This window comes from Lepisma saccharinum, chromosome 30, assembly GCF_977018435.1.
Source record: "Lepisma saccharinum chromosome 30, izLepSacc3.1, whole genome shotgun sequence".
In the NCBI taxonomy this organism is placed as follows: domain Eukaryota; kingdom Metazoa; phylum Arthropoda; class Insecta; order Zygentoma; family Lepismatidae; genus Lepisma; species Lepisma saccharinum.
In genome coordinates this window covers 5,331,080-5,348,234 of record NC_139258.1, presented here as the reverse complement: position 1 = coordinate 5,348,234, position 17,155 = coordinate 5,331,080, and the positions used below count along the sequence as shown (strand labels likewise).

At 38.3% G+C, this 17,155-nt stretch overlaps 2 protein-coding genes across 3 annotated transcripts in view; one reads left to right on the top strand and one right to left on the bottom strand.

Moving 5' to 3' along the window:
* The window catches only part of LOC145981789 (carbohydrate sulfotransferase 11), a 54,890-nt gene extending 40,481 nt beyond the window's left edge, over positions 1 to 14,409 (top strand). Inside the window, exon 2 of the mRNA XM_083115208.1 lies at positions 13,310 to 14,409. Within this exon, the coding sequence (XP_082971334.1) occupies positions 13,310 to 14,287 (978 nt within the window). The 3' untranslated portion in view covers positions 14,288 to 14,409. The remainder of the gene's footprint in view (positions 1 to 13,309) is intronic.
* The window catches only part of LOC145981788 (uncharacterized), a 173,109-nt gene that overhangs the window by 115,206 nt on the left and 40,748 nt on the right, over positions 1 to 17,155 (bottom strand). The window lies entirely within an intron of this gene.

Sequence of the window (17,155 nt, the reverse complement as noted above, 5' to 3'; positions counted from 1 at the left end):
TGACCATATGCAGCTGAGAGGAGGGAGAAGACGTGGCAATGATTTCGACTGTCAACTGTGGCTTCCGTAAAATTAGGGATGGCAGAGGCGTGGCGTGCATGTAACTGGTGTTACCGCAGGTAACAGAAAAATGTAAAGAAATTAAAAAGTTTTTTCTTAATAAAATAACATTATTGTTAAATAAGTTAACCGGTTGAGTGTATATTGCAGAGGACATTTTTTTCTACAGCCGACAAAAGCGAAGAGGCAGGCCGTTCCGCTACCCTCAAGAGGCAACAGGAGGAAAGGGCGCCAATGCAAGGGAACAGCGGGGAAAGTCTTGAGGAGGCAAGTGTGCTAAGGGGTTATTCATATTTCTGTTTAGGGGCCATGTTGCCACTGCGGCCTACCGGATCAGCAAGTGTTGCCACATTGGATTTCCAGAAAAGAGCTAAATCCCGCCAAAAACGGGGATACTATTTCTCTGAAGCAACAAGAGCTAGACTGCAAAGCCAAAGCTGGATTTAACTACAACTGAGACAGTTTAGTAATAGACGAAAAGATAAGTACTTGATGCGATTCGTGAATTGGACAAACCTTCCTCCAAAAAACTAAGTTGGCAACACTACAACGTACATCTAGACTTCCCTTCCACCGCTGGAGGAGGGGAATTCTGTCGTTGCTCACCGCAGAAACGTCAAACTGACCCGAATGCGTGGTTCTTCTACCCCTTTCCACCTCTTTGCAAAGAAACTGAGATGGTTGACAAGGCTCGACTACTATTCACTGGATTTTCGCGGTAACTCTCTCATGAGTGGTACTTCTTTCTAGGAGTGATTGTGGCTAAATAAATCACTGAGCGGATTGCAAAAGAAAAGAACGAAATGAACAAAAATCCAGATCAAAGGCATGTTTTGGGGGGGGGGGAGGGTGGAGATGATAACGTCTGATGACCGCGACCGGTAACACTTTTGAAAAAGTCACGCCACGCCACTGAGGGATGGGATAAGGACGTTAATCTGTGGCATACAGAGTATGATTCCAGAGCAGTGATTCTCAAACACTTTTCTCATTGTACCCTTTATAACGTCGCACGCTTTTAGAAGCGATATCGGGTGGGGCCACGCAGAGGGCGTGCGTGGCGATCAGCCAATGGCAGGAGTGCAACGTTGTAGAGTGCATCACACATAATTTTGCCTTTGCGTAGAAACGAATTTTCGTTTCGTCTCCCTCTCTCTTAGCATCACGTGTTCTACCCTGCTCGAAAACCTTCGCTATTGTTGCCATATTGTCATTCCATTCCTGGACACACTCGCGCAAACATCATTGAAAACAATTGAATAGCGCTCCAGCTCGCGGTTCGCACCGTTCGGCAGGGACGGTAATGTGGCAATATAGCACGGCGTAGTGGTTGCTTCTTTTATGCAGTGCATGTTCATTGGCTAGCTAGTAACTAGTGTTGCCAACTGTAATAATGAAGCACTATTTCTGTCACGGAAGGCAGGTGAAGTGGCGGTGAGTTTTGTTGGATTGGAAGCACCATATTTTTATTTTATACTAAGTATTTGACCGGTTTGACGTTGTGTGCGTGTATTGCGTGTGTGTATGTAAAAGTGTGTGTTTGCTAATTAACTTTAAATTCCATAATGCCTCCAGTTCTGTCGAAGTTGAAATCAAAAACCTTGCATAGCCAAGCTCGGGAAATTCTAAGCAACGTGCACGAGTTCATGAAGGAGGAAGCCAGGTTTAATTCACAAATTGTTCATATTTCATAATTTTGGAATTATTCAAAATAAATAAATTATGTGGCTCCAACATCATTTCAACTCTGGCTCCGGCACGTGTTCTTGTAGAAATTGCATAGAGGAGGCTGTCATTTTTGCTGCTTAATGCGATACATATTGTTATAGCAGGGCCGGCGGAAGGGGAGGGCGAACCGTGCCATTGCCCAGAGCGGCAAAATTTGAAGAGAAGAAAAAAATAAGCCTATTGAAAACTGTGATCGAGCGAGATATTCTTTTGCGCTGAATAGTATTGAAATAGCATAAGAAGTCTCATCATTTATTTTATATTTTGATGTTTTAGTTAGGAATGTATTGATTTTCAATTTTCCGTTGCTGCGTAATGACCGGGGGGGGGGGGGTCGAAATAGAGCGGCATCTGCCGCCACCTCCCAGGGAGGCAAAATGACTAGCGCCGGCAGTAGCGTACGCAGGATTTCATCAAGGGGGGTGTTATTTCGAAAACTTTCTACAAATTCACATTACCATTGTTTTATTATACTTTATTTAATTATTATTAATAATAAATTAATTAATAATGCTTATAATTAATTAATTAATTAGTTTAATTACTAGTAATAATTACTACTAATGCAGCTGCTATTTATGAAAGAAATAGAACAAAATTACATTTCCTTTGTTTCTTTGTTACAAAATAATTGTCTAGTCAACGGTTATTTGTATATGATAAGTGCGACATTTTAAATGTGAAGAAAATCCATAAAAACAAGCAAATATATTAAAGTTATTGAAATAATTGAAATATGAAACTCATTCAAGGAGCCGCGCTGGTCTAGTCTGACAACTTCGTGGGATATACGGGTTCGATTCCCGGAATTGGTTGGAATTTATCCAGCCTTGTCTCAGTACCCAGCCTCATAGCAATGGGTACCTGAGAGCAACCCTGGGAGATGAAGGCTGCCGGAGCATGGTGCTGATCACATCACCTGTAAAATAGTTCGAGATCGAGAATCTTTGGGGCCCACCACACCACTACGTGTGCCTTCATGGCACGGTGCTATATGCACGGGGGAATTTACATTACCTTTACCTATGGAACTCACCCAGGATGATGATGAAGGGTGAGAATACATGTTGCTAATTTCCACTGAGTCTATGTTTTCGTTCAAAAGTAAGTTTATAGATATTCCAACACATTTATCACTTCTAGGTGATTCACAAAGCACTTCTTCAACATTATTTAATAATGTGGATGTAGACTCAGCATCACTTGAGAGTTCACAAGGGGATGTGAAATCAGTACCGGGAAGAACGTTTGCAATGAGGTCAGCACACTGCGACGAAGCAAGGAATTTTCACAATTCTCGCGAGAGTCACTGCGCGACTTTTTGCAAAAAAAAAAATATTGCAAAATTGAACTTTGCGGCCGCTTAGATTGTGTTTGGAATGTTGTGTTTTTCTTCATGCTGCATGAGAATAATAATTGAAATTATTATTATTATTATTATTATTATACTGTCGCAGATGTTTGACTGTGATAAATTAGCCATTTTAATTTTTTTCTACAGCATTTTCCATAATATTTCAAAAGCTCAAGGGGGGGGTTTAAACCCGTTAACCCCCCCCCCTTGCGTACGCCACTGAGCGCCGGCCCTGGTTCATAACAAAAGAAAAAGCCGCGCAGCTTATCGTCTAGTGGCAGTATATGTACTTGTTATTGTTGTGGAAGCCGGCATCCTTTGTAAATGTACAACAAAGGCAACCGACTGTCGCCGATCTCAGAGAGGAAATAATAATACTGCTTGAGGAGGAGTGTTATGGTGCAATTGTAGCGGTTTAACATGTTGGCATGTTATTATCTGCCGTTGCAGTTCCATACCAGTTTATACGGGTTTTGGGAGTGAAAAGTTAGAACGCCACCAGTGCATTAATGCAATGAAAAATAATATATATATTTTTTTATTTTGTTTGAAATCACTCAAATAAGGAATCGTATGAAGAAGTCTTCTTTGCAGCATTTTTGGTAATTTTACTTATGTGTTAGTTCATATTTTGCGAATTTTTAGTCCATATGTATGTAGCTACATACAAAGCCACTTGTTAGTACATATTAATCCTAGTCCTGGTATAATGCATGACGTTTAAAACTCAACGTTAGATAGACCTGAATTCTCTAATTTTATTGTTGTACGTAACAGCTGTGCATCGGCGCACTGCAGCGATTTTTCTATCTGCTCCATTAGCAACACTGCTTCTTTAGTTGTTTCACGCATCGCGCGGCAGAAATAACTGCGCTGGACTCTACAGTTAGGAGACTGCGGCGCGGAAGTTAAAAGCCGTGTTCTGTATTTTTCTTGCGCGCAATTAATTTTCATAAAACTCGCCACTTTAAGGTTCATCATAAGACGGCGCAAGACATTTTGAACCTGACTGTCCAAGTCCCATGAATTTCCGTCGCCTACAGCCGGAGTTATCGTTCCTTGAAGAAACAAGGGAAACATCACTTTTCATTTCCTTCAGCCTGTTTTTTTCGTTGCCACCGTGTTGACGCAGCTGAGTTGTTGTGTCTAGGGAAAACCGTGGGTGTTGAATTCGCCTCGATATAAACAATGACCCTTCATTGTTCTGGGCGTTCTCGAACATTGAAAGCCTGGGTGACTTTGAGTTCAGCGTTTTCGTAGCAAGGCAGGTGTAAAATTATTCGCTTATCGTTCACTCGTGCGTCACGAAGAACAGTTTGTGAAAAGATTAAAGACAGCCCTTTCGTGCGATAGTGTGTGTTCTTTTTATTTTAAATAATGTCACTCTCAAAACTTAGCACCAGTAGCACAGGCACCAAGGGTGCAAAATCTAATCATTAACCTCCAGGAGAGTGATTCGGAAATGAGTGACACGGAGACCATTGGCGTCCGGGAGGGGGGCCGTGGCCCCCCTGGAAAATGAAAGTCAACTAAAAGTTATATATTTTTCACATATAATTTCATTACAGCTACAATAATATGTGTTAATTATTGCATGAATATGATATTCAATTTTAAGCAATGTTTTTGAGGGAACAACACTATTATGGAGGAAAATGTGCCTTGTTTGCCCCCTCTTGAAAAAAACACTTTCCTTGCCCCTCCCTGGAAAAAAAATCCTACGGACGTCCATGCGGAGACCGAGGAAGACGACGAGAGCGGCGATGAATAAATAAATACCTTCAAGCTTCTTTCAGGTATGGGTTTCTCGTATATGCTACAGTGATATGATATAATCCTGTGTAGAAATATTCACTATATTATTTCACTGTACTCATACGTATATACCGTGCATGCATTATCAAAAATAATGGACACATCGCGAATATTCTGTCCTTCCCTTGCGCTAGCAGTTAGTTTGGCAACAGCGCAGTAGCACTGGCTGGGTATTGGCCGAACTCGTGTTCCTTCTAAAACCTGATTGGTTGGAGGCGTGTATCTGCAAAAAAAACAAAATGGCATTGGGGCTGTATGCGGAAAGATGGTGAACAAATAAACATTAAAATCCTACGTTTATTATTGGGTGTTCCTACGTTTACAATCTTTATAATTAGTTACAAGAATAAAAATGTTCAACACATGTTAAAAAACTTTCGTTTTCAATATTTTTTCCAGAGTTATTGAAAAAATAAAGAACAAAGAAAAATCTGTAAACGAACTGTAAAGCACGATTTTGGAGGGTTTTTTTTATCGTCAGTATCGAGCGAGAAGGATGCTCCTGCATAGCCTGACAGTTTCTTGATGTCTGGTTGTGCAACTGAAACTTTCAAGCTGACATTGGGCTCCAAATTTAGTTTATTGTAAGTATTTTGTTTCAAAACATATGAAACAAAAATACGAGCGTCAGTAACAAAATCAGCCATATTTTCCTGTTGAGTGTTAAAGCTATGGAGTCAAAAACAATGTAGTCTGCTCTACACACATTCCAACCGAAATGTTGTGTGGGTATTCTCCATGGCCGTAGGCAGGAAAAAATTTCGGGGGGGGGGGGGGTTCATCCATAATTGTTCCCATGGGCGTCGCCAGAAATTTGAATAATAGAAATAATAACAATAATTGTACAATAATAATTAAAATTTCATAATAATAAAAATTTTATTCCATAATAATAATACTAATAATAATAATTATTATATTATTGTTATATCCTTGAGGGGGCTTACTCAATCCAGCAGATGAGTGAATATCCAGCACAAGTTTCTTTTTAGTTTTTTTTTACGTTTCATACAGTGTGTACTGAAATGCACAATTATTATACTTCGTCATTAAACTTCTGACACCTTCAAGAAAAAACTTTAAAAGTTAGATGGAAATTTTAGTCATAAAGCTTTTGTTGTTTGACTTTAAAATTAATTTTTTGGAATTTTGAAAAGTGTGGAACCAGTTATTCTTTTTAAAAACTTAGCCTGGTGCATGGATTGTAACCTCAATCGCGAGCGTAATGCGCTAAGAAACTGGAGATCCTAGGTTTGAACTCCTATCAAGGGGGATTTTCGACTTGATCGGACAGGGAATTTAAAAGCTGGAAAGGGAATTTTGGGACAATCATAAGGGAATCTTCAGTCTATATTCCTTGTGACGCGGGAGCAACACTGGAAAGATGACAACAGAAGTGATAATGGAGGGGTCGCGGGTGGGTTACGATTCTGAGAATAAATCCTGTTTCACTCAAGTTTCAGAATTCCAAATGTATGAAAATTCTAGCTCCATCGTTTCCACATTGGCTAGAGTCTAGTTTACGTCCTTCTTGCCCACTCCTTGTTACCCGTTTACTCTTTCTTGCGCACTCCTTCTTACCCGTTGACGAAACCGTGCTAGCAGACAGCTGGCGCTCTGGCATCCGTAGAGTAAGTAAGTTTTTCTTTTTACACTTTCTGTCACTAACCATTCACGGGAACGAGGTATGCCTACGAGGTTAGGTTAGGCTCCATTAGCACTCATTTCACCCCTAAATATGTTCTTCGTCATCGAAAAATGTCATCAGTACCTTCAATCACGCATATCCGGACAACATCGGTTTTTCTCGATTTTCTCCTCCAGGAAACTTTTCCTCGCCTTGGGATTTACTTTGTTGAATTCCTTATAAAATAACCTTTCCAACGATATATGACACGTATTCCTTAGGAAAAGGACGTAAACTAGACTCTTACCTCAACATTGTCTCCATGTATTTTTGTGATGCTTCGAAAAAAAAAATGAAAATTTGTTACAGATTTTGGTTTCTGAACTTCCATTAATCCAACATGTCAGAAGTTTCGGGGGGGGGGTTGAACCCTAGAAACCCCTCCTCTAAATATGGCCATGGTATTCTCTTCCGAGCTGATCGCATACCCCCTTCAAGTCGTTTGCGTACCACAGTTTCAGAACCACGGTCTTAAGAGTATTGTAGGACTATTGTTACTAGTATTGCATCTTAAAATAGTGACAGGACTAGAAAATCAAGATAACGTTGCTACAGTTTCTCTCACGATCTCTGCTGCACCCATGGTTCATGCAGGGCCCCGATTTTGTTGACATTTCATCTTTTAACTGGTGCAGCGTAGACATTGCTAACTAGTACAGAAATCCTGAACACCTTTCTCAGGTTGAAGAAACAATTTTTTTTGCGTCATTTTTAGGTCATTTTTTAAAAAAATTTGTGTCATTGCATGCTGAAACATAAGTAGTTCAACAATTTCTGATTTGTCTGAATGTTATCTTGCAGTACTTACTCTGTGTTTAACTACCAGCGCAACAAAGCTTGTCTGAAAATCGTGAAATGCAACATTGTAGTTTCTTATTCAGTCTGTACAACACACCAAGGTGAAGAAGCAATTGTTAAATTGTTTGTCATTGAAAATATCTACCATCTTGACTTATTTTACTCCGATGCAAATCAGACCCAGGGGAAGCTCAAGATAAAATTTTCACAAAGGAGAGTTGAATTCTTGCCCCCTATTTACTTTCCACCCTGTCCCTCCCCCATCTTTCTATCCTGATCTTCCTACTTCCCAACTTTCTTCATGACCTGGTATATATTTACGGTTTTAATCATAAAAACTTAATAGCCTTATTTTAAAAACACTTTGGTAACAGTTTCATACATCAGACACACATTTCTTCATTTTTACACAAGAAACTACTTACGGAAATGAGTTTCTCCAAGGTTTACAACGTTCGTCGAGGTATTTTATTTCATCGTGGAATATATTTGACCGGGAAATCATGTATTTTTCAAGAGAAATATCTCACCGACGCACAATTGCCATTGCTTTCATTTGCTTGCCCTACGACAACCGGATGCTGCATACGTTTGATGACGTAAGCCCCTGTCAGTGTTTCAAATCCCTTTTTTTTTTTTTACTATGCTTGCCTAACGTAACCAAACCTAACCTAACCTTATCGGAAATGGTTCGTGGGGCTATCCGTGAATGGTTCGTGGGGCTATCGGTCAGCTACCGGGCATAATGGTTCGTGGGGCTCTCCGTGAATGGTTCTTGGGGCTATTCGTCAGCTACCCGTGCATAATGTACAATTTGCACAAGTGACGAACACGATAGTAGGTATTTTTCAGTGAAGAATGTTGGAAACACTGCATGCCCACTAGGGTAGTCAAGATTTGCCCGCCATATTCTATGTTATGGAAGCCCAAAAAAAAAAAAAAGTCAAAGAAATTACTCTCTATGTGAAAAATTGTGTTTTTTTTTCTTCGTAAAAGCATAATGGAACCTTGAACTATGTTCCGCAATACACAATTGGTAAGTACGAACCATGCAAAACACAAAATATCCGATTTAAATGTTTCTCCGATCTATGAAACTGGTACCAACACTTTAAAACTGTTACTGTTAAAGAACACATTTCTTGTATGTGTTTATTTATTACCTACAAAATTACATAAAAAATAACAGTAACCTCATATAGTCCAGCTAGGGAAGACAAAACTAGCTGGAAAAGCCTATTCCAAACGCAAGAGGGGAAGCAGGTAGAAGCACCAGCCAAAGGACACTGTGATATTTCGTTTATATAGATTTGCTTGCTTTAATTTTCATTCTGAACCCTTCCATAAGTTGAAACACATCTGTACTTACTTCATTGATGTCTCCACAGCAAACTATTTTTACGAAAACCTTACCTTTTCAAAAATGTCATTGATGCCACAGACCCCCAGGTACCAGATCGGAAACGTAAGCATTTTTATATGGGTCAACTTTAAGCAAAAATTTTCGTAGAGAGGGGGATACTATCATGGTGGCGAGCATACCTTCATATTTCTACTTGTAACAACTATTTTGAAGATTGTGAGTCATTGCACCACACAAGTTTGTCATTTTAAAGTTTACTAAGAAGTATATAACTCTACATATTACACTCCACAAGTGAGTACAAATAATTTCTTCACAAAAATGAAAACTTAATAAGCTCGAATGTGCATCTCTGCCATATTTCTACCCCCAGGACTATGCACGGTTTCAAACAAAAGATCATCGTTTTCAGTCTGTAATTTCTACCGTCACCCCTATTTTGACACTGAACAAGCCCAGTGTCCAGCACTTCTGTCCATGTTTTCGGCTTAAGCAATCTTCAATTTTTGATTTTACAATATACATATTATGTTATGCAACAGTAACTTCAAGTCATCCTTGTCAACAATAAATTCAACTCTTTTAAAAACAAATTGCCACACACCCGGTGGAGGCACACATATGTAATCAGAAATAAAGTTGTGGCACTAGTCAATAGGAAGGGAAGTTGCCCCTGGCTAGGCCAGTCACCAGAAATATCTATTGGTTACGGCAATTTCTATAAAAAAAGTCGAGGGTTGTCTGGGTAAAGAATACGAAACTGTTAAGCAAGTTGCTAAGGATGTGACCTAAATCCTATCATACAGCCCAAATTATAATGAATAAAACATCAACTGTAAACTGTACCCACAAATAAATAAAATGACTAATCAAAACTGGACTTACAGTTCTTAAAGATAAGTCGCAACACTGAAAATTGAACCCGATCACCTTGATTGAACATGACATCTTTGTACAAGGTTGGTGTCTTGTCAGCTAGGACACACTTTATCCCTGAGTTTGTTTCAAGGGATGAGAAAGTTTGATTACATTAATTATATCCACTTTTAGAGGTAATTTCTTACCTGCGCAAACAGCAACATCTACACTACATCAAATTATGTAACTTCTACACAGTGCACTCCTCCTTCGCTTCATTAAAGCATCATTAATTACTTTCTAACCTGTATCCAAATACTTTATGAGACAATGACAGGGTTAGGCATGTCTTTGTTTCTTGTCTAAGATTGCATCATTCTTTAGTTTTGTTTACTTGAAGTGTTTCCACCTTGAAGGAAAAACGTCTGAATACATGCATGAGTTGTTTTGTTATTATATCCCTTTTATTTATTTCACCATCTATAATCAAACTTTCAATCAATGCTACCCATTAATCCTTACATCAATCTTGCAATTACCATATTTACTTATGTATAATGTGCACTTTTTCCCTAAATTTTTGCCCCCCCAAAGCTGTGGTGCGTATTATGTTACAGAATAATTCGGACAGCCAACATGAAACCGTACAAGGTCATTCCATGATTTTGTGACACTTGCATTGATTTTTCATGTTTACATAACCCTATCACGTTATATATAGTTGTCAAGCTTAAACAGGGTGGCTACTCTAGGACAATGATAAAATTCAAGTATAATTCCAGGTTTTCAAGGCGAACTTTACAAAAATTCAAGGCTACAAGAAAACATTCACAGTATAAAAAGTATAAAAAACTTACGTGAGTGAGTATAATAGTCGTAACAATCCTTGCAAATGACGTTTCGCGAAGCTACGCTTCGTTTCTTCAGGTTTTCTTATCAGTAAATAAAATATTTCGTCATATATATAAATAAATCCAGGATTAGGTAAAAAAAAAAAAAGGGTATTGGGATATAGAATGTAAAATTACATGATGTTAAAAGTACCATATAGGCTAGGAGATAATTCTAAAAGAACGGTGTACCCATACTACCATACAGAATGAATGACTACTGTAGGGTACGAGTGCTACATCGCTTCCAATGTGAACTCCACAGATTCCGAAGCAGCGTGAGTCACTTCCAAGGAATTTAACAGACTCTTCACTGTTTTTCCCCATCGTTTAAACATTTTCATCCATGTTTGATCCAAGTTGCCGTCATCCCTATTTAGTATTTTTCCCCTATCAACACAAATATTTGCAGCCTCGTGAACGTTCCTATTGGGTTGTTTATGAACTCTTTTTACCACTTCCCTTTTTCTAATATTATGTTTCAATTCAGAACATGCTCGGAAAGCCCAGTCTTTGATGATTGTTCCTTTATATCCTTGTCCTGCTCATCCCAGCAAGTTCCCATGCTTCTTCCGGCTTGTCCTATATATGCTTTACTACAAGAACAAGTTATCCTATACACGTGCTTCTCATCTCTGACCTTTTTTCGCTCCTTTCCATCCTTTTTGTATTCTGTGAAATACTACTCTATATTTCGGGGTGCTCTCATTCCCCTTTTAACCTGAAGTCTTTTAGAATTTTAATAAACTTCTTGTAAACGCACAAATTCAGAATGTAAGCTACAAGAAGACTCTATTTCAACCTTGCGTATTATCGCCTCTCACCAACCCCTCCCCTTCCCCCACACAAATACTGTATATTAACAATATAAATGGTCTGTGTGATTCCAAAGTACCAAAAGTCTGATTAGGGGTTCCGGGTTCAAATCACAGCCTGGGTATGCGTGTTTGTCACCCTTCATCAATTTCATTATTCACCCTCATATTTGCTATTAGCCAAAAGTGGCACAAAAGCAATGTAACTAAACAAAATCAATCAATCAAAAATTCTCATTCAATTCAACGGTATATACAGATGGGGGACAAAATAATACGAACAGTAGCGTACGCTGGATTTCATCAAGGGGGGTGTTATTTCAAAAAAATTCTACAAATTCACATTACCATTGTTTTATTATACTTTAATAAATAATAATAATAAATTAATAATTCTCATAATTAATTAATTAGTTTAATTACTACAAATGCAGCTGCTATTTATGAAAGAAATAGAACAAAATTACATTTTCTTTGTTTCTTTGTTACAAAATAATTGTCTAGTCAACGGTTATTTGTAGACATTTTAAATGTGAAGAAAATCCATAAAAAGAAAGCAAATATATTAAATTTATTGAAATAATCGAAATATGAAACTCATTCAAGGAGCCGCGCTGGTCTAGTCTGACAACTTCGTGGGAGATCCGGGTTCGAGTCCCGGAATTGGTTGGAATTTATCCAGCCTTGTCTCCGCACCCAGCCTCATAGCAATGGGTACCTGAGAGCAACCCTGGGGGATGAAGGCTGCCGGAGCATGGTGCTGATCACATCACCTGCAAAATAGTTCAAGATCAAGAATCTTTGGGGCCCACCACACCACTACGTGTGCCTTCATGGCACGGTGCTATATGCACGGGGGAATTTACATTACTTTTACCTATAGAACTCGCCCAGGATGATGATGAAACGCGAGAATACATGTTGCTAAATTCCACTGAGTCTATGTTTTCGTTGAAAAGTAAGTTTATAGACATTCCAACACATTTATCACTTCTAGGTGATTCACAAATCACTTCTTCAACATTATTTAATGATGTGGATGTAGACTCAGCATCACTTGAGAGTTCACAAGGAGATGTGAAATCAGTACCGGGAAGAACGTTTGCAATAAGGTCGGCACACTGCGACGAAGCAAGGAATTTTCACAATTCTTGCGAGAGTCACTGCGCGACATTTTGCAAAAAAAATTGCAAAATTGAACTTTGCGGCCGCTTAGATTGTGTTTGGAATGTTGTGTTTTTCTTCATGCTGCATGGGAATAATAATTCAAATTATTATTATTATTATTATTATTACTATTATTATTATTACTGTCGCAGATCTTCTGTGATAAATTAGCCATTTTAATTTTTTTCTACAGCATTTTCCATAATATTTCAAAAGCTCAAGGGGGGGTTTTTAAACCCGGTAACCCCCCCCTTGCGTACGCCACTGAATACGAACACCTGTGAAATTAGAGAAAATCTTTATTAATATGGGTTGGATCACCCTGTGACTGTATGAGACGTGGGATGGACGCATAGAGGTCATGCACATGTTATGAAATTTTAGCTGATACAAATAAAGTACCAATATGGGTTCCAATGTAATTCTAAGGTTTTATGAAAATGCCTGCAAACAGAAAATTAAAGTGTAGCTATAAAAAGTTACAGCATACTGTAACCAGGATATTTCTAGATGGGTCTGTCTCCAGACACATCCATATACTAACAGTCGCTAAAATGTATTTCTAAGAGCTCTAAACCTGGCTCTCCTAATCTAACAATTTCTAACCTACAATTCTGCTTTGTTCTAATAATGCATATGTGGTTAGGTTAGAAGGGCCAGGTCAAGAGCCCTTAACAATAAATTTTAGTGACTGGTAGCAGCTGGATGTGCGTGCCTGCAGCCAGACCCATTTACAGACACCGTATTTTAAAGTTTTCATCTTTCTCTTTGCAGCTGGAAGCACTTGATGCCATATTCAATTCATCCTCGGATGAGCATCGTGTCTGGATGACATCCATACGAGCAACGATGGATCAGAGAAGGCGCCACCTGCACGACGCATGCGACAAATGGGAACTCAACACACCAGGCAATGACTCCTTGCACCGTCCAAATACGTGGGAATTTCTCATCAACCGCCCCCACCATCTCGTTTGGTGCAACGTATTCAAGGCTGCTTCAACGTCCTGGATGTACAACTTCAACATTCTGGCAGGATACAGTCCAAAATTTTTATATCGAACCAAAGTCGTTCCTTTGCATTTAGCAAGGAGACGATATCCACGTCCGACCATCGAAGAACTACAGGAGGCACTCAATGACTCCCTCAGTTTCCTCATCGTTAGGCACCCCTTTGAACGCCTTCTCTCAGCCTATCGCGATAAGCTACAGTCCCCGTTGCCCAACACCATGCACCAGAAGCTAGGTAACAAAATTATATTAAAATACAGAGATCCTCGTAAACTTATGGGAAATAGGCAGCATGTGAATCCACGCTGGCCCACTTTCCCTGAGTTTATCCGGTATCTCATCGACTCATACAATGAAGGTAGAAGATTCGATATGCACTGGGCACCGATAACGGAATTCTGCACGCCGTGCCAGATAGATTTTAAAGTCATAGCGAAATTTGAAACTTTGCAGAACGATCAGAATTATGTAATTTACAATGCAGGCCTACAAAATATAATTAAGCCTGAATGGAAGAATCCCGCCAAAGGTAGAACAACTAGTGAGCTTACAGCCAGTTATTATTCAGAGCTTACGCAACAGCAAATAAGGAAGCTTTACGAGATATACAGATACGACTTTGATCTGTTCAGTTATTCCATAGATGACTACTTAGAGTATGGAATACCTGACATAGTTACAACCTCACACCCTGCACGTCAGCAGAAGACAAAAGCAGTCGTTTTTTCAGTGCAACTATAGCAATGATGTTAAATTTTACTATGTTTGATATATACAAATTACTCTTGTTAATGATATGTATTACAGCACTTTATCTTTTGTAAAACAAAGTAAAATAAACTGTTCTAATTAAAAATTTAAAACGAGCATAAGTTTGGGTGCGTTGTGTTTCTTTCTTTGAAATTAAGCATTACATTTCCTATATTAGTAAGTGACCTTGGACAGATTTAGGTAGAGCAATGTATTAATTAGGGTACTTTAATATTTATAAATACTTTGAACTAATTTAAATTATTACAATGTTTAAGTATCAGTAGATTGATTGATCGATTTCATATTTTAAGTCCACTTTATGCACAGTAAGGCTAATCGGGACTGGACCTACAGTTCAAACCACTATGTACCTCCACCGGGTATCGAACCCAGGACCCCTAGATTACAAGGCGACGACGCTACCACTGCACCATCGGGGAGGCCTAAGTATGAGTAGAGGCACATATTTTTGGTAAATAAAAAATAAAAATTTCTGTACAAAACAGTCAATTTTGGGTTCAAAAGCGGTAAATAAAATAAAATGTCAGTGTTTTAGCGGTGAAAAAATGCATCAAAATAATCCAAAATTTGATTTAACTTGTCGCACAAAATAAACATGTCCCTTCTAATAGCACATTTATGTAGTTACCAGAGTATTAAGTTTATTCCTGTGTAAAGGGGTCGATTTTTGCTTCTCAAATATTTGCAGCACAATTAATCAATTTTCCATGAATTGCATAATGCACAGGATAATTCAGACTTCAGAAAGTGTCGCATCAGTAAATAAAATCTAAATTTCATGTATAATTCATTTCGCACCATTTCGTGACAAAACTGGGTAGTAAAATGAATCTCACATCTTTCAGAAACATGAAAAATTAACATTACAATGTGTTATTTCACATTTACTGTTTTGGTCAAAAACGAAATATGCATGCCCCTAAGTACCAGAATTAGGGTGATTCTATGATTATGGAACAATTTAAAAGTCCCAGTTCTGTAACAATAGTTACTATGCTTGTGGAGTAATTCTAAAGAAAATCCCATATTCTAGGTATACAACTATTTATGGCAGACCAATTATAATGAAAACACATTTAAAAATAAGAGATAAAAAAATATATATACATGCAATTTTACCACCATTAAGCCTTGTTTTCATGATAACCAAAAACTCAATATGCTGACCAAAGCATAATTTTATTTTATTTTAAAACATAATAAACGTTATGTTTGAACCTTCTAGCAAGGCCTTCTTCAGACTCTGTACCAAATACAACTGAAATAAGGAACAAAACAGGAAGATATATATACACAAAAATCACTCTCCTCCAGACACAAGATTATTAGAAAGTTGCTTATCTGGAACATTCCTTTCCATGTGTTCCAGCAAGTGGCCTTTTCCTGTCAGCTGTTGTTTCACCTGACAGCGATTTAGATAAACATTTCCTTTCATCTGGAACGTGGTTGGACTCTTTATCTCACACTTTTTTTTCCTTATTTTTTTTTCCTTATCCTTTCTTTCTTCATTCCTCTTCCTTCTGCTCTCCTCTTTCGCTCTTGTCCTTTCCACTCTTTCTAACACCTTCTTCCATTCTTTGTTTATCTTAAGTCCCCCATTCCAGTTCATTGTCTTCTTCACCTTTCTTCTCTATTTCCTTGGCCTCCTTCCATTTTCTCACTAACATTCTCTTCTCCCTTCCTATCTGCTTAGCCTCATCCCACTCTATGTCATGTCCTGTTTCTCTCGTGTGTTTAAATATCGCATTTCTCCCTCTCTTAAGTCTTACATCATCCCTATGTTCTTTCAGCCTCTTTTTCGTTTCTCCTATGTACACACTCTGATATTCTTTACACTTCACTTCTTAGATAATCCCTTCCTCTTCTGTTTTCCTTTTTCTTGTTTGCATTCTTGACTATTCGTAAGACCCTTCTCAGTCTTCTATACAGACTTAGCGAAATTCAAAACCCATCATCTCTTGCTTTATTCTTTAAATCTTTCATCTCGCCCATCCTTGAATACTGTTCCCCAATTTGGGCAATGGCCTCAAAAACCAATCTCACCAGAATAGATTCTGTTCTCAGTTTCTTTCTTGCAATTGTTCGCCATAGAATACCTTCCTTTCGACATGTATCCAAATCAGACACCATGGCTGCTCTGAATATTCACACTCCATCCTTTCGTCGTGATCTAGCTGACATAAAATTTTTTATACAAGATAATAAATGGCAAACTCAGAACAGATCTCCTAATCAGTAAATTCACACTTAGGGTATCCCAAACGCAAACGTGCAACCTGCGACTCTTCACCAACCCAACCACTAGGCTATCCCTTCTACAACGCTCCTTGTTTTACAGGCTCCCAGAAATCTACAACAAACTTCCCCTGAATGTAGATATTTTCCTTCCAGAACGTAATTTTTGTATATTACTGACCAAGAACATGTAAATCTATCCCACCTTGTTATTGTTTTTATCTTTTGTTATTTTTTGTTTCTACTTTGTTGTTTCAGTGTAAAATGGCCAAATAAGACTGTATCTGAAACTCTAAATAAATAAATAAATAAATAGATGCTTCGTCCTCCCTGCCTGTAAGTTTTAATGCCCACTTTCCTAAGCACTTTGCATATACTTTCCGTGGTCTTCCCCATACTCCTTAGTTTAGGTTTTAAAATAAAATTAAATTCTGCCTTGGTCAGCATATTGAGTTTTTGCATATGCAATTTGTCATTAGCATGGATGTTCCTACCATGGCATATTAAAGTTTAGGTACATTTCCCCCCCCCCCCCTTCTGTAACTTGTTATTTATGAAGTAAAAATATTTTTTTGTATAAACTAAGTATAGTAATAAGAG